The following is a 25,704-nucleotide window of genomic DNA, read 5'->3' as shown; positions in this document are numbered from 1 at the left end:
TGGGGGGCTATGACGGGATTGAATATAACTGGCCTTTACAAGAATGTACTGGTCCAAAACTGCGCAAATGAGATTACGTTAGACGAACCTGAGGCATGCAAACATCGCCTAAGACAAAACGGCACATTTTTCTTCCCGCATCGGGCATGAGAAGGCATCTCCGAACGCTTGAAAGTTTCGCATGGACACCTCACACTCGTCGGCACCCGACTCCATGTCGCACATAATGTAGCAAACGGTAGCGAAGAAAATCTGCTCGGGACTGTACTGTTTGGCATTCCCGAGGCGGACGTCTTCATCGTCGCTACGGAACTTGAGGTACGTGGAGTACGCCAATTCCAACGCCGCAAAATTTGGGAACACGTCCGTGGCGTTCATCCCGTCGCAGGTGTACGGCACCCAGATAAAAGAGCTCGAGAAGTTGGCCTCGGACGGCTCGATGACGTCGCGTCCATCCAGGAGCAGTGAGAAGCTATTCAGGGCGCGAACTAGCTCAACGGCGTAGGCGAAGCCGATGCCACCGTATATTATGGCGCTTGTTACGCTGGGATAGTAAAACGGAGACTTGAGCATGGCTAGAGACAACGATACGGCCCCAGAGATTGCGTGGTGCGACGACACAGCCGAGCTTTCCGCTTTGAAGATAGCGGCGTCAATGGACCGCACGTCCAGGAACGCTTGCGACTGCTGGTACCCGATCCCCCTGGACAGCCAAAGCTCGAAGAAGTTGGATGCGATGTCTTTCGTCTGGTTGCCATAGAGCCGCAGCAGGTGTTCTTCTTCAGCGTACGGATCTTGGGGCCAAATTATGGGCTGCATTTTCTCAAGAAGAAGGGCCAGCTTGGAGCCCATGACAGAGCTAACCTTGGATACGGCGATGGTGTGAACGTTGCTGATGGCAGCCATAACCGCGTCGCGTTCTGAGGCCGGAAGACTGACGCGTTTTTCGCTGGCCAAGATGGTGTTATAATTTAGGATCACTTGTAGGGAGCAAATGATCTTCTGAAAGAAAAGGCCGCGCTCTGGGTCTCGTCGAAGACCTTCAAAAAGCGAATTGCTTGTTACAGCGCCGAGGGTTTGGACGAACCACCAGTTGATGTGCAGGTAAATGTCCTTTGCCGTGTAAGCTGTGAACAGCGTATTCATGGCGACCAGGAGTTCTCTGTCTGGGACGTAAACTGTATCTTCCTCACTGATCGGTGGGTCAGTGATCCAGAGTGGTCTCAGAGCCTCAAGCCAATGCTCAACTGACGCGTTCTTCACAACAGACGGCAGGTGTTTAATTTTAATCCAGATTGGGTTGTGAAGCGCCCCTCTGGTAACCGCGCTCAGGTTTCCAAAGATGTATTTTTGCATGAACTTAGATTCGTGTATAAATTCGTGAAAGCGTTCCTGGATGCTACCCTTGTAGATGTTGTTTATTATGATGTGCACGTAGATGAAGTACACTTCTTCATAGACCATGAGCGCCTCCTGCAAGCTGTCAAAGAAATCGCTAACGATCGAATGGCTCAGCGAGATGGTCCTGTTCTGTGATCCGTCCTCGGGTATTACTATGTCCACATTGAACCAAAGCGGGAGAGCCCACTTGTTCGCTAGCTCTGTCATGGCCCGCAGCGGCCTGGAATAGTCACTGCTTTCAACATCAATAGCTGGAAAACCAAAACCAGTGTCGCGCATAAAGTTCAGCAGAGTTTCCAAGCCCTTCGTGTCATTCGGGGCGCGGTTCTTCAGGCAGAGATCCATCATGAGAGCTGGCCGCTCCGAGATCGGCAGTTCGGCATGGCTGTTGAAGTTTTCCAAGCTGACAATCTCGTCGATAACAGCGTCTTCCATGACGCTTTTCGTGAAGCGTCTGCGCACGTTCCTTCGCTCGTGACGGATCTGCCATGCAGAGCAGATGAATCGCCCAAAGTGTTCGCAAGCACTGCCATCGTTCGGTGACTTGGCGGCGTCGGTCAACCCGATGATGCCGGCGTGTCGGATGCATCCGCGGCTGGTGCAGAAGCGTTCGCCGACCCTCGCACCGCCAGCATTATGCATAAGCGTCACGTATATTAGCAAAGCCGCGGACAGCACAGATAGAAATGCGAGAACCACGATGGTAGCGCTCTTCCAATGGCATCTGGTGTCATCTTCGTCGCCGGCATGAATGGTCTGAAAGAAAAAAAAAAGGTAGGCAGATGGATAGCGGAATGAAAAAAGACGCGACTGAAGGGGGAGGAGAGGGAAGGGGTGCCCTAGCATTTAGGATGGTTTTGTAAGCGTTAAATATGAACAAACACACTATTCAAGTTATGTATCCGAAGGCATTTACGCCTGTGCGACGCAAATGTCAAGCTAATCACCAAGAAGAACATGGCTAATGCTAGTTAGTCAGATCGCCGCCGGCATCCCATGGGCACCTTTAGTTGATTTCAAACTCTGTCAGATTAACGGCAGCAGAAGCAGGATTTCACGGCAGACTCGTGAGCAAGTCGTAAAGCTTCGTGCACCGGTGTCGGTATAAGCCGTGCGGAAACGGTACTTTGCTGTCTATTAGCTTGACAATGGAGAGGAAGCTGCATGGGCGGAGCGTCTGCAACTGCGTCTCTTCGCCAATAGTTCGGCCGCATGGACGGCAAATTTACGCTGTGGTCTCTATGCGGTTGCTTCGTATATATATATATATATATATATACCTATATATACGTATATATATATATATATATATATATATATATATATATATATATATATATATATAGGGAAGGGAAATGAGGGGCTCGTTATAAATATGAAAGAAGCCAACAGCCACTGAAACCAAGGGGCACAGGGGATTTTTTTTCTTAATATACTTTATTTATTTTGTGGTGTTGATCAATTTAGAATATTACTGAATATGTTATCGCTTAAAGTAATTGATTAGAAAAGCAGAAGAAAAAACAACCACGTGCCGCCGGTGGGATCCGAACCCACGACCTCCGAATTACGCGTCCGGTGCTCTACCTCTGAGCTACGGCGACGGCTGTCAAACCTTCTGCTTTCGGGGGTATTTATGTTTACAAGTAACCTATCCTTGAGAGTGTTCATCAGCGCCACCCACGTTCATAAGCGGCGGACGTAGAACGTCCTGAGTTACCGCAGGTGTGACGTAGAACGTCATCGAACGGGGAGGGTGGAAGCTGCGTGAGAACCCTCTTGTGCTTCCTATGGCATCAAGGCTGCCAGAACCGAGGCCCTCGCTAAGCAATTAAGCAAACAAGGGAAGGGAAATGAGGGGCTCGTTATAAATATTTTTTTTCTTCTGCTTTTCTAATCAATTACTTTAAGCGATAACATATTCAGTAATATTCTAAATTGATCAACACCACAAAATAAATAAAGTATATTAAGAAAAAAAAAAATCCCCTGTGCCCCTTGGTTTCAGTGGCTGTTGGCCTCTTTCATATATATATATATATATATATATATATATATATATATATATATATATATATATATATATATATATATATATATATGTAGGTTGTTTCGTATATATAGGTACATAGAGATGTATAGGTTGCCCCATCTCTCGAAGCTTCTTGCAGCTAAACGAGCCTACACACAGCCGGACTGTAGGCAGCGGGACGAGCGCACCGTGTCGGTAATCCCTACCTCGGATATGGCCTGTTTCCAAAGAGTGTTTTAGCAGGCCGTGACATTCGAACGTTACAAACATTACCAATGTACTGTGCGTTAAGAGGAAGCTCTTTACTGCGACCGTGAGCTCTGTTCGCAGCATAAGAAGAGAGGGTGCGTTTCGGCCCTGTAGGTTTGGTTGTCATTGCCAACAAACCTTGTCGCGGAGTGTAGTGACTTCGAAAGCTGTGAGACGGACCACTTCGCCATTGTTACGCGCGTGATGAACTCGAGCGCTGAAGAGATCATCTTAGAAATTAATGCAGCATGAGGGGAAAACCGCAAATGTTGTGTCCGTTTACGAAAGCGGTGACAAAACGAAAAGCAGGAACTACCGTTCTATATCTCTCCCCAGTTTCATACAAAACACTATAGCACGATATTTGCTCCAACCTTATGGCACACCTCCAAGAAAACATTTTTTTTTCTGCCCAACACAGCATGGTTTTAGAAGGGGTCTCTCTTGCGACACTCAGTTAACTGAGTTTTTTTTTTATGATACACGTATCAAAAAACGAGCCGCCGCGGTGGCTCAGCGGTTATGGTGCTCGGCTGCTGACCCAAAAGACGCGGGTTCGATCCCGGCCGCGGCGGCTGGAATTTCTTTGGAGGAGAAATTCTAGAGGCCCGTGTACTGTGCGATGTCAGTGCACGTTAAAGAACCCCAGGTGGTCGAAATTTCCGGAGCCCTCCACTACGGCGTTTCTCATAGCCTTAGTCGCTTTGGGACGTTAAACCCCATAAACCAACTGATACAGCTAAGCGATTAATAATGGCAAATAGGTTGATTGTAACTTTTTAGATTTCCAGAAAGCATCTGACTTTGTAGGACATAATTGGTTATTGGTAAAACCCTCGGCATTTAATATTCCTGCTGTTGTTCTGCATTGGATTGAGGCCTATCTTGCTGACCGAAAACAGTGCATTGTGCTTAACGCAACAAGTTCCTCATGTAACAAAAAGTCTTGTTCGGTGTTCCCCAAACATCTGTTCTGGAACCGCTTCTTTTTTCGATATTAATTAATGATATATGTCAACACGTATCAAGTCCTCTCAGATTGTATGCCGATGATTGTTGTCTTTACCGTGACATTACTGGCTTAAAGGCCCCCTGCCCACCCGCGGCCAGCAGACACTCTCTACCTCACTTTGAGCGAGCCTCCTCTCCTTCCATTCCCTCCTCGAAATTTTTCTCTCCCGCTCCTCGTCGAGTAGGCTCGGCAAGGCAAAATCACCCCTTCCTTCTCCGGTGTAAGCCGGAGGCGTGGTGTCTGTGGAGTGCGTCACAGGGCGACGTCATGGCCCCGCCTTCAATAGAATTCTTTTCTTGGTTTTTGCATTTTCTCCGCACACTGAACGATCGAGAGGCGCGATCGGCTCGACCACCTAGACTTGTTAGCGAGCGCATCCTTTCATACATCTGTTTGTCATTCCCAGTTAACGAGCCAGCTTTTCATTTTCTTTTAGGCCTCCCCACCGTTTCACGAGCGGAGGGGCGGAAGTCGGTTGTGTTCGAAACACACGGCGAAGCGCGGACCCGGCAACCGCCCGTTTGCTTTTCTCCATGCGTGTTTGTGTTCTGTGTGTTTGTGTCTTTTCTCCGCTCCAAAGCATATGTCATTCATTGGAGTCAAGGCGTACGCAAGATGCACGAAAGATAAGCGGTATGTGTGCGGAGCGGTAAAGTGGGCGAGCGAGGGAAAGGCTCTGCTGCACTACTAATTAAAACCTTGTTTTGGGGGGCTCGCATAGAAGAAAAGAAACTGAGAAGGGAGCGCGCACGCAGAGCGTCTCGTGACGGGATCACGGCGGGGGGGGGGGGGCGAGCCAACTCCCTCAGTTTTACTGTTTTTTTACTTTTTATGGCTAGGGTTCAAGGCTGTCGCCGCACGCTCCCTCCGCAGTTTTTTTTTTGTTCCTTCATGCGGGTTTGTAGGCATGAGCCAGAACAGAAGGCGCTGCGGAAAGCGTTGTGCAGACGACGCGACGCCAAGGCTACGCCCAACCTTCTCCCGTCAGTCAGAACGATGCACCAATGGAGTGCCTTTAGCGAAAGTAGCCCCCCTTGACGTCAGCGGGGTGCAGAGTAGTGGGCCGGGCCCGTTTTTGAAGGAAGGAGAGAACGAACGGGCTTTGATTTGAATTTTCGCAGCTTTTCGGGGCGCGCATGGCTCTAGTATTTTGCAGAGGTTATCTTCGATGCCTCATCTATGCAGTGGGCTTGTTTTTCAAAAATGTCCGGACCCTGGTCAGTGGCCCTTTAAATGATGGTGTCCAGTTACAAAGCGACCTTGATGCTATATTACAGTGGTGCAAAACGCGGAATAGGTAATAGAATTTTCCCAAATGGAAAGTTGTCCAGTTCACAAACAAGCTCATATCCTGCATATTTCATACTCTCTTGATGATGCAAATCTCTCTGTCGTGTCCGTCTAGAAATATTTGGGTGTTCTATATAAAAATTATTTTTCCTGGAAAGACCATATCGACTACATAGCAGATAAGGCAGGCCGTGTCCTTAACTTCCTGAGCACCGCCACAGAGAAATCGCAAAGCCAATGTAGCTTTCGCTACAAAAGCGCGCAGCACGATTTGCCTCTTCGAACCCTAGCTTCACCCAAAGCTCCTGTTACTTAAGACTCGATCTCGGATGGCCGCTCTTGCGAGAAAGACGGAAATACATGCGCCAAAAATTATTTCATGATATTTTTACAGGCACAACAGGTTTAAGCAAATATGCATGTATATTAGGTCCTGCGTACAGGTCCGCCCGAGTTTGACCACTCCCTAAATGTCCAAGAATATCAGTGCCGAATCAATACGTACAAACATTCGTATTTCCTAAGAACTGTCCACGAATGGAATGGTTTGGTGGAGGAGGTTGTCTCCGCGTCACCCTCTTCTTTTGACGGTGCTCTTAAAGTTGAAGTTGCAAGTTTTTGTTTAATTAGGCAACATATCAAGTTTTCTTTTTTGTCTTCTCTTGCTCTCCTTACGTGTGCTTCATGAACACGAATTTTTTTTTGCGCATATGTCTTATTTTTATGAACTTTTTCTTTTGGTAGGATTTTTGTATGAGTGAAAACGTTCTGAATGTTGTGTTCTTTTAAAAATGGCGTTATGTTATGTTTCCTCGCATTGCGTTGTACTGCCTTTAATACTATCAAATATTTCTCTCCCTACAATAATGCCCATTGGGCGCTGTAGGTATCTGAATAAATGAAATAAATAAAAAAATTCGAGATCACTGCGGCGACCCGCATTGGGAGAATGCGAAAGCATTGACACCTCCTCGGCACTCGTCGACTTTCTTTGCCTCTCTTTATCATTTTCTTGTTTGTAAATTTAACAACTGAATTAGCGTAATTATATCATGCTTTAATTAAAGATCTACTTATTTACTCTGATTGTACCTCCTTTTATCTCAACCATTTCGGTTTTTCAAATTTGGCGCCATGGTTGCTTTCCCGCCAGCCTACTATATCCCCGTCCTTCCTATTCAGCCGTCCAATTGTTTTTGCTGATAACTAATTAACCAATTCATCTAAGTTACTGATACTTTTCTGTTCGATTAATTATCACTCATCAAATACATTTAAATTCATTTCAAACTTTATTTTCACTCCCTTGCGTATTTTTCCTCTATTTTTCCGTCCACGGCTGTTTTCCCGTCCACTCACTATATCAACGTCCGCGCTATTTCGACTTTGGCTGTAAGTAATTAAATAACCATCCTGTCGATATAATTTTTTTGCTCAGCATCCTTACATCTTCTTTCGATTACAATTACTCGTTTGATGCTATCTCTTCTGAGAACGCCACAACTACTGCGGACACGTTTTGCGGACACGTTTTGCGGACACGACCCCGCCGGCATACCCAAGAAATGGTTTCGCATCAATAAATAATTGAAGCTTATCATCTCAACTTAGATCGGCCCATAATCGAATGTCAACGCTGCCATCGAACAGAATACTGTAGTTGTCGCCGTTCTACGTACAGCTGGAGAGGAAAACTGGTGTGATCTATTAGCGGTCGCAAACTATCTTGGTCAGATATCGAGGTGCCGTTCTTTGAGACGGACGCATATCGGCCAAGGGCGTTCGCGTTTGAATTCTGTGACATAGGTTCCCAGGGCGGTTTTTGCTGTCACGCGCGGAACACAGCTTCCGAAAATGCCCCCTGATTTCCTTCTTTCATTGAAATTCACCCCACTGTTCTTTCAAGTCTGAGAGGTACTGGGACTTACCATTTGTTGTAGCCGTTGCACAGCCTCCTGTGCTGTTAAGCGTCGCTTGCTGAGGTCGGGTTTCATGGAATGCGACCGTCGCGACACCCTGCGGGAGCTCGCTGATGGCTGACTCGGAGTAGCATACGTTGTGGGGTTCGCACTGGCTCCACTGTCGGCAGCCCCTGCGTTCAGGAGACTAATGTGTGAGCCCCGTGTTCACCAGAAATGTACGGTCCCCTTTCCCGGTGAGCACGCAAAGACAGGTATTTGAACATACTGTTTGAAGGTCACGAGAAAACACACACTAAACATGCGAGACTTTCTATTTCCAGCAGTACGCCTAAAGCGAAGAGTGCCCTTTTTTTGAATATGCACTCCAATTGTGACTCGGGCCGTTCATGAGTCGGTGTCGAATAGCAAAAAATTGCATTCACATGCAGCAGAGTCCGACATTACCCATACGAATTGTTCCTATATAAAAAGAAGTAAAAAAATTGGCTGTGGTTTAGCTCTGGTTAAACCTAGTCGAGTAGCGATAGCTACAGACCTCCGGCTGCGCTTAGGCTTCGCGTATCTGGATACCGGAGATGCCGGGCAGAGTATGGCCGCCATCCATACTGCGGCCTCAACTATGGCTGCGGCGACTCGAGCTCTCGCCTTCTATACTCCCGGTTACCACACCTGCGGAGCGTTGGGTGTGACGTCATACAGAGGGCGCAGCGAGCGCCCAACGGCAGGAGCGGTGGCTGCGCAGCGACCGGGACGAGCCGAGTTGCCGATGGCGGCGGTGGTGGAAAACATTTGCTGTATTTTACAGTGGTTTTTGTGGCTTCAGATGGAGTCTTCCATCTTCTCTTCAAGTTCGGTTGCCCTAGTCCAGGGCTCCGCTGAGGGTAGCTGCGCTGCGTGCACGCCTTACTAGTCCTTGTTGGACTTTCAGGATGTCGCTGGATAGCATCCTCTCCGACTGTTCCGCACTGGGGTTTTCTTTTACGGCTAGCTCCTCTATTTTCTGGCAAGCTCATGAGGTATGGTATAGAGTTGGTTTGTCTCCACACCACGGGCACTCACTCTCGTACTGCGTGGGGTAGATTTTGATTAGCATGCTTATGCACGGGAATGTTCCCGTTTGTAGCTGTCGCCATGCTACGGCGTCTTCTCTCTTTAGTTGTTTGTGGGGGGGGGGGGGGGGGGGGGTATTTTCGTCTTATCCCTCTGTAGTACTTCAGCATCTCTGAAAATCGAGGCCCGTGGTGTGACGTCACATAGAGGGCGTGGCGAGCGCCCAACGGCAGGAGCGGTGGCCGCGTGGCGACCGCGACGAGCCGACTTGCCGGAAAATCGAGGCTCGTGGTGTCACGTCACAGTGCGGCCACGGCTCGAAGTGCGGCGACGGCGGAGAGGCGAAAACCTGGTGTAATGTAGCTATCGCTACAAAACAATGCCACGGATTCCGCCCTTTCCTGCAGGGCAGAATACTTATGACGACGGGTGTACCGCACCCTCACCAGCGCCCTTCTGTCGAAAGCTCTTAGACAATGCCAACTTAAAGCCATTTCCTTCAGGCAAACGCGATTGTGGAAGCATCTGCTCTTAGTGCTGTTGCGAGGACGTGCACAGAGCTTACGCTCCAACGATGGTGTCAACCGTCATCATTTTTCGTTCATACAGCAAGGGACTGGAATGACCTGCCAAACGCCATCGTGGATCAGACCGACTCGTCATCATTCAAATCGTCCATCGAAGAAATGTACTGCTGAGTATTCCGCCCCGTCATGTAATAATACCCCTTCAGTGAGGCGTTTGAGGTACAAATAAACAAATACATAAATAATGACGCCACGGTCAACTACATATCAGTTGCTAGGGCAGCTTACATGCTACACTCCATCTCACAAGTGCTTCGCAGTGCAGTGAAAGCTACGAGCGCTGTAGACGAAGGCTTCAGCCTGTGAGATCGGCTGGCCAGCGCGTCTGACCAACGCAGTTATGAAACCCGTCGCTTCACCCTTGTGGCTTCCACTCGACTCCGTATCGCTTGTCAGATGGACCATAGAATGGGCCCGCTACGAGATCGCGTCCACTGTGCGGATCATTTGGTGAATTTCCTCAATTTTAAGTAGGTAAGAGTGAAAGTTATCGACTAGGACGTACTATGACTCCCAAGGAGACTACATTCGACGCGCGTAAAGCCCTGAGTGCACGTATATTAACAACAGCAACCAGATTATGAACCCGCAATTGTTGAAACAGGAATGAAGGTGAAGAATTATTATTGACGTTCGCTTATCGTGTACTTGTTACTAATCCCATAAAAAATATAAACTAAGCAGTTGATCTTGAAAATGTTTGGTTTAAGCAAAAACATCCGTGATCTGTTCCTGGAAGGATAGGCATTTCCTGTATTTTCATTCCCCACTTCGAAAGAGGCGCTCGAAAACTCAGAGGAGGTCAAGGCTACGTCTGACCACGATATAAAGTTGGTAATTCATACCATACTTAAAGTAAAAAGCGACTAGGGCGAGCTTCATCTACTTTGGGAATGCCGGTGAGATGTGGCCGCGTATATGGCTTGGACAACGTTGAGCGCAAATACGCGGATTCAGTGGTCATAATATAACTTTTGTTAAGGCATTCCTAGAAGAAATACGCTGCTAATTTCGACACGGGCATAATACCATGCCTTAATTTGCACTAGATTTGTTAAAGAAGTGTAAAACGCTACATAAAAAGGATTCATCCTGCTCATTGCGGAGAGCATCGCATCTGTCATGGCTAGATGTAACCACGGCATCGCGTCGCAACCGGGATTCCGGGCTGATCCAAACATACCTCCTGTTCATTCTTAATAAATGTTTTCACCACCACCACCACCCGGAAGAATGAACGTTTTCGCTCGAACACTAGCCAAGTCAAATACGAAACCACATCTTCCCGGCACTCCTGCGGTGAACGAAAGGTTATTTAAAAAACTTGCATAGACTGCGGCGCCACTTTTTTCTGTAGATAGATCACCATCATCATCATCAGCCTGACTACTTCCACTTCAGGGAAAAGGCATCTCCCATCTCTCTCCAATTAAACCAGGCCCTTTGCCAGTTGCGGCCACTGTATCCCCGCAAACTTCTTAAATCTCACCCGCAAACCTAACTTTCTGTCGCCCCCTGCTACGCTTGCCTTCTCTTTGAATCCACTCCGTTACCCTTAAGGACCAGCGGTTATCTTGCCTTCGCATTACATGCCCTGCCCAAGCCCACTTCTTCCGCTTGATTTCAACTAGGATGTCATTAACCCGCGTTTGTTCCCTCACCCACTCCGCCCGCTTCCGATCTCTCAACGTTACACCTATCATTTTTCTTTCAATAGCTCGCTGCGTTGTACTTAACTTAAGCTGAACCCTCTTTGCTAGACTCCACGTTTCTGCCCCATTGGTGCGATACAGCCTTCGTCAAAAGTTTGGAGCGCGAGGAGTTTGCTTCCGGTGGTGGTAGTGGTTTATTTAAAAATAAAAAAGGGAAGCAAAAGAGTGTTGTCGGCCGCGGCAATTGATATCTAATATCTTAAGCACCCGAGCTGCAGCCGGCGGAAATGAAAGGGAAAGGGAGAGGATAGTGAGGAGAAGTATAGAGGGGAGCGACAGGTCCATACTGTATTTTTCGTAATGCATCTCCAGCGTTCGAACTTCCTGAACGTAAGACGATTTCTGGTCCCGCCTCCTGCATTGGGTAGGACTTCAACAAAAGCTGCAGGAATCCCAGCACAAGGGTTAGAAGCAAACCTCCCGGGTTCCAAACTTTTCACAAAGACTACTTTTCAGAAGTTCGGAGTCGCAAGCGCTAATAGCGACTATTAGTTTGGTTTGGTTTGGTTTGTGGGGTTTAACGTCCCAAAGCGACCAAGGCTATGAGAGACGCCGTAGTGAAGGGCTCCGGAAATTTCGACCACCTGGGGTTCTTTAACGTGCACTGACATCGCACAGTACACGGGCCTCCAGAATTTCTCCTCCAAAGAAATTCCAGCCGCCGCGGCCGGGATCGAACCCGCGTCTTTTGGGTCAGCAGCCGAGCACCATAGCCACTGAGCCACCGCGGCGGCCATAGCGACTATTCAGCCAAACCACTTAACAGGAAGGCAGGCGAAAGAGCTGAAAGCGACGGGAGTATGTTATTCATTTGCCAAGGTCAAGGCTACGTCTGACCACGATATAAAGTTGGTAATTCATACCATACTTAAAGTAAAAAGCGACTAGCGAATGTTTTTGTAAAGCTCTCAGGTAGTTCCTTGAAGAAGTAATCCAGCTCTACGCTTTACAGAGAAAAAACAGTTTTTTGTGTCCTCGTCTTAAAATCTAGCGCTGGATTATTTTTTCAAGAAAGCATTGAATCCCCAACTAGCCCCGCAACGTGTTTTATTAAGCGAATCTCAGGTGCTGTATTAAGTACAGGCCGGTAGCGGACGCACTTTAGAGCCGTATGATGACTGGCCAAAAAGTGAACGATGTGAGCCACTAAGAGCGGCCGTGGTGTTGGGAGAAGTTCTGCAAGGGTAGTGACAATGGTGCAGTAATAATAGAGGGAGGGGTGAAGATAAAAAACGGGAATGCCGAGCCCTATAACTGCCTCCATCAGGCAGGCAAAAGGGGAAAAAAATGTGCTTGTTATGGCATACATGGCCAAAAAGTGCATGGCGGTGGCTGTTGGTTTCCGTCATGTGTCCGTCAGGCGGGGAACACCACAAAGGACTGTAAACATGAACCAACTGCTCCGACAATCTTCTATTTTACCGCAACGGGGCTGTGCTCGGGGAGGGGAATTATAGGATACGAGAGAGGAGGAAGGCAGGAACTGACGAGGAGGGGAAGGGAAAGGAGGGTGAAGCAGTAAAGGCAAATAGCGAGCTGTTATACACATGCACACATATATATATAGGGGCCATGAGGAGGAGTTGGGGGAGCGAGTGGAAGCGAAGGCGAGAAAAACAGAAAAAAGAGAAACTCGCACTCGCTCGCAATTATTTATGCAACAATTAATCTTACCAGGGTGACTTAACTGCAGTCTGAAACCCACTGACCTAGCAGAGGAACACAGGCAAGAAAAGACGAGAACAAAATGATCTGGTAGAGAATGGCGCAGCGATTCCAGATAGGAGATAAACCTGCAAGTTCGACCGGATCCCGCGGCCACCACGCGTCGCATCTTGGGTCCTATCTTGTGTCACCTGTTTTAGAGATCTAATTTTGAGTGACCAGCAGTGTGACAGTCGATCACAAAAAAATTACCGACGATTACGTTACTTCCTAATGCGAAATTTGAGCGCAGCAAATAAGCTGTTTCACCTTTTCGATAGATTGAGGCAAAGAAATCGAGCAACACATGTATGCGCTATCACAGAATTTTTTTTTTATTTTTCACACGTATTCCTTTAACAAAGACTCCACTAACAGTTCTTGACAGTCATGAAGGAAGCTTTGTGGTCGGAGAAATAGACTGATATATGTTCGACTTGGTAGACCAATGCTTGATTCTCAAAGACGAGATCTATACAAGTGCCTCGCGAGGTTGTCACAGCCGTGGGACGCGTTACGAGCAAGAGGAACGGGATGTTCTCCCGCATAAGTGTTAGGAAATTGCTGTTTGTCTTTATGTCAACATTAAAGTCCCCCACTACTAACATCGGTGTGGATCGATGGACGGTTAATGCGAGTTGCAGGAAGTGCACGACGTCTTTCGTGAGTGCGGTAGGGGCGAAGTAGGCAGCTACTACCAGCAAGCCGTTGGGCAACTTTGCGGCGCACAGTTCGCCAACTTCATGTGACGTGCCAAACATTTCGATTGGTATTGCAGAGAGACCTGTGCGCAAGTAGATAGCGACTCCCGCCGCTCTGTTGTGGTCTCTGCGAGCACCACAGCAGTATAGGAAATCTATGATTTCGAGAGGCTCTTCGGGATCCATCCAGGTTTCAGCAAAGCAAAGTATAGAGGAATGGCGCAGAATGTGATCGTGGTGTACGTCCTTGGCATGTGCGGCAAGGGAGCGTACGTTAAGAATGTGGTTGTGAATGATGAATCAAGTGCTGCCAGCGAATGACGCGTCCATTGGCTGTCTGCGTGTGTTACTGATGTGTGGTTAACATGTTAAGCTTCGCCTGTAAGAGGGGAACGCGACAGCGTCTTGCAACGCTGCCAGGGAGTCCACAGAACGCCATCGCCAATTCGGCTGTACGCCTTGCTGGACGGTAAATTTATTTTTTGAGGAAAGGAAATGTATCTCTCTCGCATATCTGGGTGGACACCTGCACCTCGACGTAAGGGAAAGGGGGAAGATGGGAGTGAACGAAGCCGCCGTATTAGCTAGACGCGCCTTTGTTCATTCCAAACCATTCAGCTGGCATTACGGAGTGGCTAGCGTGCTCGTATCGCACTCCGGAGACCCTGGTTCGATTCCCCAACTCGACCAATTTCGTTCTCGGTTTTATTGATTTATGCGGTCTAACTAGAAAGGTTAATTAGGCTATTTCATATTTATATTATTGTATTTCTATCCATCGTGTTCTGTCATTAACCTGTCAATTGTTGGAACGGTCTAGGATGTTCGACACAACGTATATGAAACGAGCAACGTCTTACTGAGTGGGGAAGTGCGTGGTGGTGGAGGGAACGCGGCTTCGTACTTATCTGTTTTTTTTTTCAGCAGCGTCTCCTTCCGCGGACGCTGTTGTCGCTGCGGCGCGCGTCTTTCTTTTCTTTTCTTCTGACCTCTTCATTCTCCTCTATATTAATTAGGCTAATTGATTAATTAAGCAATTAACTAAACTCAGTCCAACTTAGTTGCAGCATCACTATACGATCCCTTTGGTTGGTTGCATGGTTACTAGCCAAAGTACAATTGGCCCCATTTGAAATTCGCGCACTGTGACGTCACGAGCATTTAGACCAATTGAAAAGCGTGACATTGGGGGCGGAGCTGGTTACGAGGCCGACGCCGACGACGACGCGAAACCCAGGAACGGACGCCAAAGAGCTGCGCTCTAAAATTCAGGGGGGCAGTTAGTTGACCTAAAGTGCGGTGAGGCGAAAGCCTTTAGCGCGGTGTTGCTGCTTGTGTCACTGATGTCTGGTTAAGATGTCAAGCTTCGCCTGCAAGAGAGGAACGCGACAGCGTCTTGCAACGCTTCCAGGGAGTCCACAGAACGCCATCGCCCGTTAGGCTTACGCCTTGCTCGTCGGTAAATTGGTTTTTGAGGAAAGGAAGAATATTTGTCTCGCATATCTCGGTGGGCACCTGAACCTCGAAGTAAGGGAAGGGAGGAAGACGGGAGTGAACGAAGACACTGTATTCACAAGACGCGCCTTTGTTCATTCCAAACCATCGAGCTGGCATGGCGTTGTGGTTAGCGTGCTCGTCTCGCACTCCGGAGACCCTGGTTCGATTCTCCAACTCTACCGATTTCCCACTCGGTTTTATTTATTTGCCTGGTCTGACTGGAATGGTTAATTAGGCTTATTGCTCAATTAACTAAACTCTGTCCCACTTACTTGGAACATCACTATACCATCCCTTTAATTGGTTACATGGTTACTAGCCAAAGCACAATTGGCCCCGTTTGAAATTCGCGCACTGTGACGTCACGACCATTTCGACCATTGAAAAGCGGGACATTACTGTCGGCAACAACTGCTTACAACGATGACGCATTAAAGGTTTCCACCTTAACATGTCTCCGCAGCTCCGTTTGGAGTGTAGAGCACTGCACATAACATGCAAAGGTCTTCGGTTCGGATGCCACCGGCGCTGTGTAAATGGCTTCTATTCTACTTTCTGTACAACGGTTCCCCATTAAAAATAATAACTGAATTTCAGCAAAAATAAACACTATTTTCTTGTTCTTCCTTTGGGTCCAGCGTCTGTTCTCTTCTCTTTTGTGTGGGCCCTACCAAACCCCTCTTATTCTCAGTCCCTGCTCTGAATGCTCACCTTGGGATGGCTTCGTCACCGGCACCGATTCGTCAGAGATGTGCAGCAGCGCAGACAGGTCCGCCATCGGGGAACCGACAGGGAACGGACAGATGTCGTCCGACGAGGGAGCGGTCTGAGGCGAAGCCTGGTGCGGCGAAACGGGAGACACATGCAGGTTGCACATCGGCTAATGTAGGCGGCCGCGTGGCGCAGTTTTGCCACTAAATTCCTTTCAACCTCTATTTAAAGCCTACTGGAGAACGAGATGCTACATCGAATACCACGAAAGCCGCGTTTGAAGGAACAACAATAACATCGTACGTGAATTCATTCACATTACGAATCAAACAGAGATCCCAGCCGCCGTGGTGGAATTTCGATGGAGGCGAAATTCCAGAGGCTCGCGTACCGTGCGATGTGAGTACACGTTAAAGAACCCCAGGTGGTCGAAATTTCCGGAACATTTCACTACGGCGTACAGTCAGAGACAAAAGTCTCCGGACCACGGGTTCCTCAAACGAAGCTTATAGCTCTATTATCAGACTCCGGCTGGAGACCGTACTTGTGGAGATGAAAGAACAAAAATTTAACCTTCACCTCCACAAGTGTAGTCTCGAGCCGCCGACTTGTAGCAGAGCTATCGGCTTCGTTAGAGGAACACGTGGTCCGGAGACTTTTGTCCCTGACTGTACCTCATAGCCTGAGTCGCTTTGGGACGTTAAACCCCCCCCCCCCCCCCCCCCCCCCAAATCAAACTAAACAGAAACACAAAGATGGCCAAACGTCAGAACTGTTAAGCGAACGAAATCGTACAAGAACAAGATGAACAAGAACGCGCTAGACATGTGATGCGCGATAGTTTCTACCTCCTTTTTAGAATCAGTAAACTATGACCATCTGTCTGTTTCTACCTGACGTCAACGAGCACCTGTACGATGCCATAGAACCAGTTCGGGAACAAGCTTTGCTGCATTATAAGCCCTGGTATTGTGCATTCACAGTTGTCTGAAATTGAAATATAAGCAGTGCCGTGAGAAAATACGAAGAAAGCTGATATCCGCAAAGCGAAGGTATCCAGATGTAATCTGCAAAACGACGGACATTGGAGAGATCGCCCTTTGGGGACTTATCGTATTACACAGCTTACTCTATGCGAAGACGTAGACAGGGATGGCTATGATGCTATAAAACTTTATATCGAAAGGCGATTGGCGTTATGCTGCTTTGTAAACTAACACATGACACATTTTTAACTGTGCAATTACAAAAGCTGCTATTAAAGGCCAACTTGGGTGGACGTCGTCCTGAAACGGGTATGGTTTATTTTAGTTTATGGGGTTTAACGTCCCAAGGCAACTCAAGCTATGAGTGAAGGGAGAAACGGGTATGGTTTCTCTTCAGTTTTAAAGTCGGCTTGAAACGGGTATGAAGCCGACGTTAAAATTGAAGAGCAACCAACCGAAACAATAAGAAATTTTCGTTTGAATGGTCTCCGAGAGAAAAAAAAATGCATCCACGCGACCAGCTCGTCACTGCAACCAGCGTAGGCGCAATCAACGTATGCCGGGAGAGAGATACTCTGTCAGAGTTCTCACGCGCTTGAACCAACCACAGATGTATGCAAGCTTACAGCTCTCACTCATAGCATGTACTGCACCGCGACACTAAGCTGTCCGCAAGACCACACAGCGGCCAAGGCTGTGATCATAGTTTAGGGAGGAACTTCAAGTACAATCGTATAAAGCTTTCAGAGTGCGCACTGCGGCCAGTTTTCACGCATTTTTTTTAAAGCTTTAGTGTCATCTTTCGAGATTTGGTCTGTGCTGCCAATTGTATTCCATAGGCAGGTGGTTTGATTTTGGGGGAGTGTGAGTTTAAGGCCACAACCAAACAATCGCTGCAGGAGATTTCAGAGCACATTGTATTGTCTCTAGTCGTAATGGCACGTCATCATACACGCCTACCGATCACGTAAAAAGTAAACGAAGCAAACCTCCTTGTTTTTAATCATTTGGCGTCGAGAGGCTTGAAAATTTAAGGGGGCAATATGACGGTGCAGTAGTGTACTGGAATGCTCATACACTGGCGGACCGAAGAACATAGAGGACGCATCGGTGCTAAATATGTTCTGACATGTTACCGAACGAAAGGTAATGGGTGTTTTATGCACGAAATTTACTTTTACACTTGCACATAAAGGCAGCAAACTTTTACTATTTTGGTTAAGGGACATGAAAAAAAAAAAAGTTTGAATGGGTAAGCGCGATCCATATTATTCTGTACATTAAGCCTCATGATTTCCGACTGGTCGCACGAATATAAACAATCATAGCTGCGTTATGTTTGTTTTTGGTGCCAGTCGTACACTTGGAATGTCTCTAGAACTTACAGGCACATCTGCCATATTGACTCATTGCAGTGAGATGATGCATCGTAAAAGTCGCCTCCTGCCACACTGCCTTACATGCTAGTCTCCCTTTTGAACTCCTCTAAAACCGCTTTTTTAGAGCCTTTTGAAGTAATTTAAGTGGAACGAATTGAATAAAAAGAAACAATAAATATCTCAGTTACACGAAGCTTGTTCTCGAGGTAATCTACAACACCGCGCAGCACGGTGGCCAGTGAAGTGAGAGAAATCTTTTATTCTCGGGATAATTTTCCGCACAAATTCTGGAGAACAATAATTTTTGATTCCTCGAACAACTCGTGAAAAGCGCTGCCGCTCACTAAAGCACGCGACAGAAATGTTTTAGATTGGAACATTTCAGACCTGCGTGCTTTTTATTTGGCCACAGCGCGAGACCACCAGTTTAGCTTTTTAGGGCAATAAGATTGACGCCAAGTAGTGCTTGAAGCTAGGAGCGGCTATGAGGCTATGATTACAAATATGGGAGCAGTCATCAAGTGTTTCCTTTTTTTAGTTATAGCCGAAAACGAGGCCCACTACTGCTGATGCGTACGAGCGCCAGAGTCGATCGGAGAAAGCAGTTGGGGCCGACAGATTCCGTTGTTTACGTACTGGCGATAATGGCTGCGGTGACACAGGGCAGCTGAGGGCAGCCACATTGGGGCTGAGTGGTCTGCCGGTCCCAGGGCTTGTTATTCGGGCGCCACCTGCAGTGGATTTGGCTGCCCCGGAAGGGACGCCGCGAGCACCGATGATACGGGGGCGTATGGTGCCTGGGCTTGCGACGTCAGCGCTGGCAACATTGGCTCTTCCGCGGCCCATAGCAGAATGTTCAGGGGTGGTGACTGCGGCGTGTGGTTCCTCGGCTTTGACGATGTCAGCTGAAGCCGCCGCATTGTTTTCCGGGGTTCTCGAGCCAAAACTGCTGACCAGGGTTGCGGTCGCCTTCTCTGACGGGCTGGCTACGGCTGCATGTGGGTTACCTTGGTCACAGACGCCGGCCACGGCTATCGAGGAGCTCGAATGATTAGCGTTGGCCGATGTCTTCGGTTTCTTCGAAGCCCTGCTTATCGACGAATGCGCGTTGCCGTGGCTTGTGACGCCTCCTGAGTCCTTTCTGGTAGCTCTCCTCTTAGACGTTCTGCTTGGGGCCGAATATATGACGCCAGACCGAGCAGAATCCTCGGGAGGTTTTGACGGAGCCGAGACAGAAGCACCGGTCAAGGCCATCGATTTCTTTCCTCCCTTCTTGATTTTTCTGTGAATGGCCGAATGTGTGGCGGCGGGGTCAGGGACGTCTGCCGTGTTCATCGAGGCACCCGAGCCAGCAGCTTTGGGTAAGTGCTCGGGCTCCACGGTCTTCTCCTTTACCTCTTCTGCTCCTCCTTTGGTCGCTAGTGCGACGTCCGAACTACTGACGACCGCTGACATCACCTCCGCACCCGAGGTGCAGGCATCGGCCAGGGCTCCGGGGTCTTCAGTCGGCTTCGTAGATCCGGCTAGCCCACCCGTAGGCGTGACACCGGGTCCAGACGCGTCCGCAGAGGTTAATGGTGCGCCTGAGCTGGAAGAACCGTGCTTCTTGGTCGCTGCCGTCTTGGGCTCGTCGCGGACGGAAGGCTTGCGGGGCATGACTGCAGTCTAGTGAGACCAGATGAAGAGCAGCCAGAACAGAACGTCCGCAAGGCTCACGCTCTCTTCTTCTTCTGCTTCACCGCGAGGCGCGTGCTGAAAGAAAACGTCTGCCAAAGCTTCATCTAGAACTAATTCCCGTGGGTGCAGATTGCAAGGACTAATTAAATTAATCAAGGCCAAATGGAAAAAAACGAACTATAAAGTAGGTGTATTGGGCTCGATCTCCACCGGTCTTGCTTTTTGACAAATTGGCCGGAAACTCGGCGAGTTACTGCAAAGATATAAGCCGCAGCGGTACAATTTTCCAAGAAGAAGACAAGAACTGTATTGGATAGCATGGGCGACGGAGCAATCCCCCGCCGTGGGTATGTGCCATTCAGCCCGAGGACATCATCATCATCATCATCATCATCATAATCATCATCATCATCAACATTTTCGACAGCGCGACCTTGTGCCCTGCTCATGCGCAATAATACAGCGCACCAACTTCAGGTTTAGCTCTCCGGCTTGTCTGAAAGCTTTTTAAACGGGGAATTAGGCTAGAAAACATGTCACAGTGTAACCTAAAATGTTGCGCACATCACTATGGGAATGGTAAATGATTTGTATGCAGCGAAAAGAATAAAGAGCGGTAAAATATTGATTTTGAGCGAATTGGTAAACGCCGATTTTTGCTAAGAAGCATCTCATAATGCAATCTATAGGAGGGGACTGACCCCCAGAGGCAAATGAGAAATAATTTACTTGATGTTAATTCTTCGTTAAAAAAAGACAAGAAAAATATCAGTAAAGAGCGGAATTCACACGCTGCGTGTTCCACAACACAACGCAAATCCAGTGCGGCACAGCAGCAACAAAAATAGCGGCAATAAATAGTATTTTTAGCTGTTCTCACAAATATTCTCGTATTTTCTCAGATGTGCAGAACCGAAGGTCACGCGCCGACATATATCTAGTGTACGGGGGTTGTGAAAGGCATTATGTCTAATCTCTTTTCCCGTACTTTGTTGTGGTTGGAATTTCTTGCTTTTGCCCGTAGACTAAATTTAACTTTGCTGCTGAATTTGTGGCTTAAGAAAGCCAGTTCCTGGTTCGTCTGCAGGGAAAAATAGCTTGATGCTTTTGCTCGGGAAGATTACAATGGGTGTTGATTCTAGACTATTGAAAGATATATATTGGTAGAAAGCTTGTTGGAAGCAAAATTTAGACGTTAGTGCTAGTATGTGCGGATCACCGGATAGTTTGAAAAAACGTTTCGATCCTGTAGATTTCCTGATATCTGAACCCAAAAAAGGGCGTACTTTGCTTTTTTTTTTTCCCCGCGCCGAATTTCGCAGTGACAGAGAAACAAAAGACGATGTGCTTCGAGAACCCCACAGATTAATAGCTTCGTGTAGATCGAGCCGTTGTGGTCCCGTCTGAAATGCGATGGTGCACAGGCGGCACAGCTGCCTTTGCTGGCCGCAGCCGAACGAATGGCCCAAAACTGGATCCCAATCATTAATCACAGGACGTCGCCTTAGTGCAGAGCCTATATCGAATGGAGTGCCTTTTTGCCGAGGTAAAAAAAAAATCGCCGTTTATTCGCGGAGCCTTTAACAGCTCCGCACGAGCGGGATGACGTAAACACTGTCCTGAAAAGGTGTATGCCGTTATATCAGAGCAGGCTTATGAACCTGCTGCTCGATTCCTTGTGGCTGCAAATGTAGAACAACGTCCTTGACCCTTGAACATATGGCGACCCAACTGTGACACAAACCCACTGCACAAACACACGCAGGCTGTCCTGAGAAGCCGTAGTGGTATGGGCAGCTAGGGGAGAGTACCACAATAATTTTTCTCCTGAGAAGCCATTCAGTAGTGAGCTCAGAACTTCCGAGGTGGATCGAAGCCATCTAGCGGCGCTTTTTGACGTATTCGCGCGCAAGGAACACTCCGAGTTTGAACAGTAAATTTCGACTCAGCAGTTCACGGTAACACCGCTAAAGAGCAACTCGTCGCCAGAGCAATAAACACTGATCCACGCGTAATAAAAACTGGTGTGCCAGCTGTGAAAGGCGTGCAACAAATGACCCCCTTCCGTCGGGCAGTGTGAGAACAGAATTTTCTTAAAGGCCGACGCAACCCCCCGTAATAGCTTTTTACTCCTTTTATCTAGGGTCTCCACCCCGTTGACGCAGTTAGTCGGAACGACAGCCTCCCTCTGTCCCTTGCGCCGCATCATTCGTTCCGGTCGTCCCGAGATGTCGGCTTGCCCTTCGAGAAAGATGGGTTGCTGCTGGCAGCTAGGAAAGCAAATAAAAACAAGTGACCAACGACTACGGAACTATATAATGCGAAATTTGGGCGCTGCTTGATTTTGTGAAATAGTTAGGCAAAAAACTTGAACGATGCTTAAGGTATACCGTTTGGAGTACGATGCGAAGCATTGCCGCTCTGTATCACAAGGCCTCTAAACTACTGCACTAATCGAACGCTCCTCACTGGTGTAGAGCGGCGCGGTGCTACCCTTGCCCGACTGCGGCGTTCTCTCCCGCGTTTGCTGCTCTATATTCGAGAACACAAATTTCGATACCCTCCCCGTATATACGCTCGCGCTATCACCAAGTCCACAAAAACCCCTCCTGTACCCTCTATCACCACCCCAAAGCCACTCTCGATCATATCCTTTTCCTCTGACCGGCGGATCCTCCCCCGCGGGGCCTGGAGCACCTTACCACTTGGGAGGCTTGGGAGACCCTACTGCGCTCCGAGGACCCGGCCAAGCAACCCATCGCCGCAGGCCGGGCTGCCAGCGTTATGAGCCTCCGGGACATGAACGTGTCCCGGTGCCGTGCGGGGGCCCACGGATCTATGTGTCCCAAACTCCCCTGTTGCAAATAAAATTTTCACCACCACCACCGACCACCTGGGTATCTTTAACGTGCACTGATATTGCACAGCACACGGACGCCACTTGCGCCCGTGTGCTGTGCGATGTCCGTGCACGTTGAAGATCCACAGGTGGTCGAACTTATTACGGAGCCCTCCACTAACGGCCGCCTTTCTCTCTATCTTCTTTCACTCCTACCTCCCTCCCTTCTCATACGGCGTGCTTGAAGTGTTCACCGAGAAGTGAGACAGTTACTGCGCCAATCCTCAAAAACAGCTAAATTAACGTGCTTCTCTCGTTGCTTCGAGGAGGAAGGTTGAAGCCACTAAGGAGGCGTCTTCGTTTGGAGCGGACCAAGAGGCGCGTGGCCCGAACATTCAGAGCATCGCAGTCCGGTTCTCATGGCTTTGGTTTAGGGTTTATGGGGCTATGAGGGACGCCGTGATGGAGGGCTTCGGATAATTTCGATCACCTGGTACTCTTTAACGCGCACTGACACCACACCGTACACGGGTCTCAAGCATTTCGTCTCCGTCGAAATGCGGCCGTAGCTCCGCCACAATGTTCTGCCTCAGTGTTGTCGACACCAACACCTATTGCTCTCGATCAGGGTTTCTGCCACAACGTTGTCGACGCCAACGCATGCAGTGCACATCTCTTTGTCACTACCGCCACGTAGCCCAAAGCCCGGATGAGGTGTGCGCTGACCCAGCGAGCCAGTCATGAGCGGTTCCTTTCCTTTTGTGACAGTCTCAGAGGCTTCACGTCCACCTAAGGATTTTGCTGGATAGGAGACTATTAAGGCAGAAGCATTTAATGCCTCATCGTTGTAAGCAGGCGTTGTCGACAGAATTGTCACGCTTTTCAATTGGTCGAAATGGTCGTGACGTCACAGTGCGCGAATTTCAAACGGGGTCAATTGTACTTTGGAGTCGTCGAGGGCTATGTACTCTCGACCTCTTAACGCGACCTCTTGCCAAGCTCTTTCCGGCGAATAAAATGTTTTAGAATCAATAGTAACCATGCAACCAATTAAAGGGATCGTAAGTGATGCCCCGAGTAAAATAAATAAATAAATAAAACCGAGTAGGAAATCGGTCGAGTTGGGGAATCGAACCATGGTCTCCGGAGTGCGAAACAAGCAGGCTAACCACTTCGCCATGCCAGCTTTTTTTTTCTTTATTTTCGAGATTGACATGAAAACAATAAGACCACTTCAGCTACACTTGAGCTGATACGGGTGAAGTTAAAATTTCTTAAGTTTCACTAGATCATCTAGTAGTGTTACCCACGGGGGTGGGTCACGCTGCGCCTGGTAACATTCCCGCAGATGAACAGCACTTTCAACAAAGTTCTCACGTGTACTACGAGTGTTTATATCAGCATGCCTTACTTGCATTCGCGTTTTCCACAAGCTGTGGAGGCCAAGAAGCATTAATGAGTCATAGGGTACCTCTTTGCGATCAACTGGTAGAAATCGGATACCATAAGGGTGCAGTGGTAGTTCTTTCTTGATGGTTCTCTGCAGGACATCCCAGAAAAGTATGGCGTCCCAGCAGTCTAGGAAAACATGTTCAATTGTCTCCGGCTGCTTACATAACAGGCAATTTGTTGTCCATGGGACAAAGATTCCTTTCTCATGGAGCCAGGTTTTAACGGGTAGTGTATTAGAGTGCAATTTGAAAAAGAATGTTTTCCCTGTCGGCCGGACCGGCATCATTTTCACCCGTTTTAAAATATCCTGCCCTGGGCATCCACGGTAAGGCGCACGATACAAAGGTGGCGGCAGCATAATATCAACCAGATCCTTATACAGCTTCTTTTTGGGAACGTTATACAGGTATTCTAGTGAAAACGCCATGCCAGCTCGAAGGTTTGGAATGAACAGAGGCACGTCTAGTGAATACGGTGTCTTCGTTCACTCCCATCTTCCTCCCTTCCCTAAAGTAAAAATTAAAAAAAAAAAACAAAACAAAACAAAAACTAAAAATAATGAAAAAAAAATTACCGACGATTACGTTACTTCCTAATGCGAAATTTGAGCGCAGCAAATAAGCTGTTTCACCTTTTCGATAGATTGAGGCAAAGAAATCGAGCAACACATGTATGCGCTATCACATATTTTTTTTTTTATTTTTCACACGTATTCCTTTAACAAAGACTCCACTAACAGTTCTTGACAGTCATGAAGGAAGCTTTGTGGTCGGAGAAATAGACTGATATATGTTCGACTTGGTACACCAATGCTTGATTCTCAAAGACGAGATCTATACAAGTGCCTCGCGAGGTTGTCACAGCCGTGGGACGCGTTACGAGCGAGAGGAACGGGATGTTCTCCCGCATAAGTGTTAGGAAATTGCTGTTTGTCTTTATGTCAACATTAAAGTCCCCCACTACTAACATCGGTGTGGATCGATGGACGGTTAATGGGAGTTGCAGGAAGTGCACGACGTCTTTCGTGAGTGCGGTAGGGGCGAAGTAGGCAGCTACTACCAGCAAGCCGTTGGGCAACTTTGCGGCGCACAGTTCGCCAACTTCATGTGACGTGCCAAACATTTCGACCGGTATTGCAGAGAGACCTGTGCGCAAGTAGATAGCGACTCCCGCCGCTCTGTTGTGGTCTCTGCGAGCACCACAGCAGTATAGGAAATCTATGATTTCGAGAGGCTCTTCGGGATCCATCCAGGTTTCAGCAAAGCAAAGTACAGAGGAATGGCGCAGAATGTGATCGTGGTGTACGTCCTTGGCATGTGCGGCAAGGGAGCGTACGTTAAGAATGTGGTTGTGAATGATGAATCAAGTGCTGCCAGCGAATGACGCGTCCATTGGCTGTCTGCGTGTGTTACTGATGTGTGGTTAACATGTTAAGCTTCGCCTGTAAGAGTTGAACGCGACAGCGTCTTGCAACGCTGCCAGGGAGTCCACAGAACGCCATCG

At 48.2% G+C, this 25,704-nt stretch overlaps 1 protein-coding gene across 1 annotated transcript; it reads right to left on the bottom strand.

The window, feature by feature from the left end:
• Window positions 1–108: 108 nt before the first annotated feature.
• Window positions 109–19,889, bottom strand: LOC149362712 (uncharacterized). Its single transcript, XM_089568360.1, has 4 exons — window positions 18,870–19,889; window positions 15,869–15,995; window positions 7,913–8,076; window positions 109–2,157 (listed from the first exon to the last, which is right to left on the bottom strand). Exons 1-4 carry the CDS (start codon window positions 19,887–19,889, stop codon window positions 109–111), a joined length of 3,360 nt encoding a protein of 1,119 aa, XP_089424486.1.
• Between the last annotated feature and the right edge of the window lie 5,815 nt (window positions 19,890–25,704).

The sequence above is a fragment of the Amblyomma mixtum genome, chromosome 2 (genome assembly GCF_055824585.1).
Source record: "Amblyomma mixtum isolate Tamu chromosome 2, ASM5582458v1, whole genome shotgun sequence".
NCBI classification, from domain to species: Eukaryota; Metazoa; Arthropoda; class Arachnida; order Ixodida; family Ixodidae; genus Amblyomma; species Amblyomma mixtum.
This window is presented reverse-complemented; position numbering and strand designations above follow the sequence as displayed.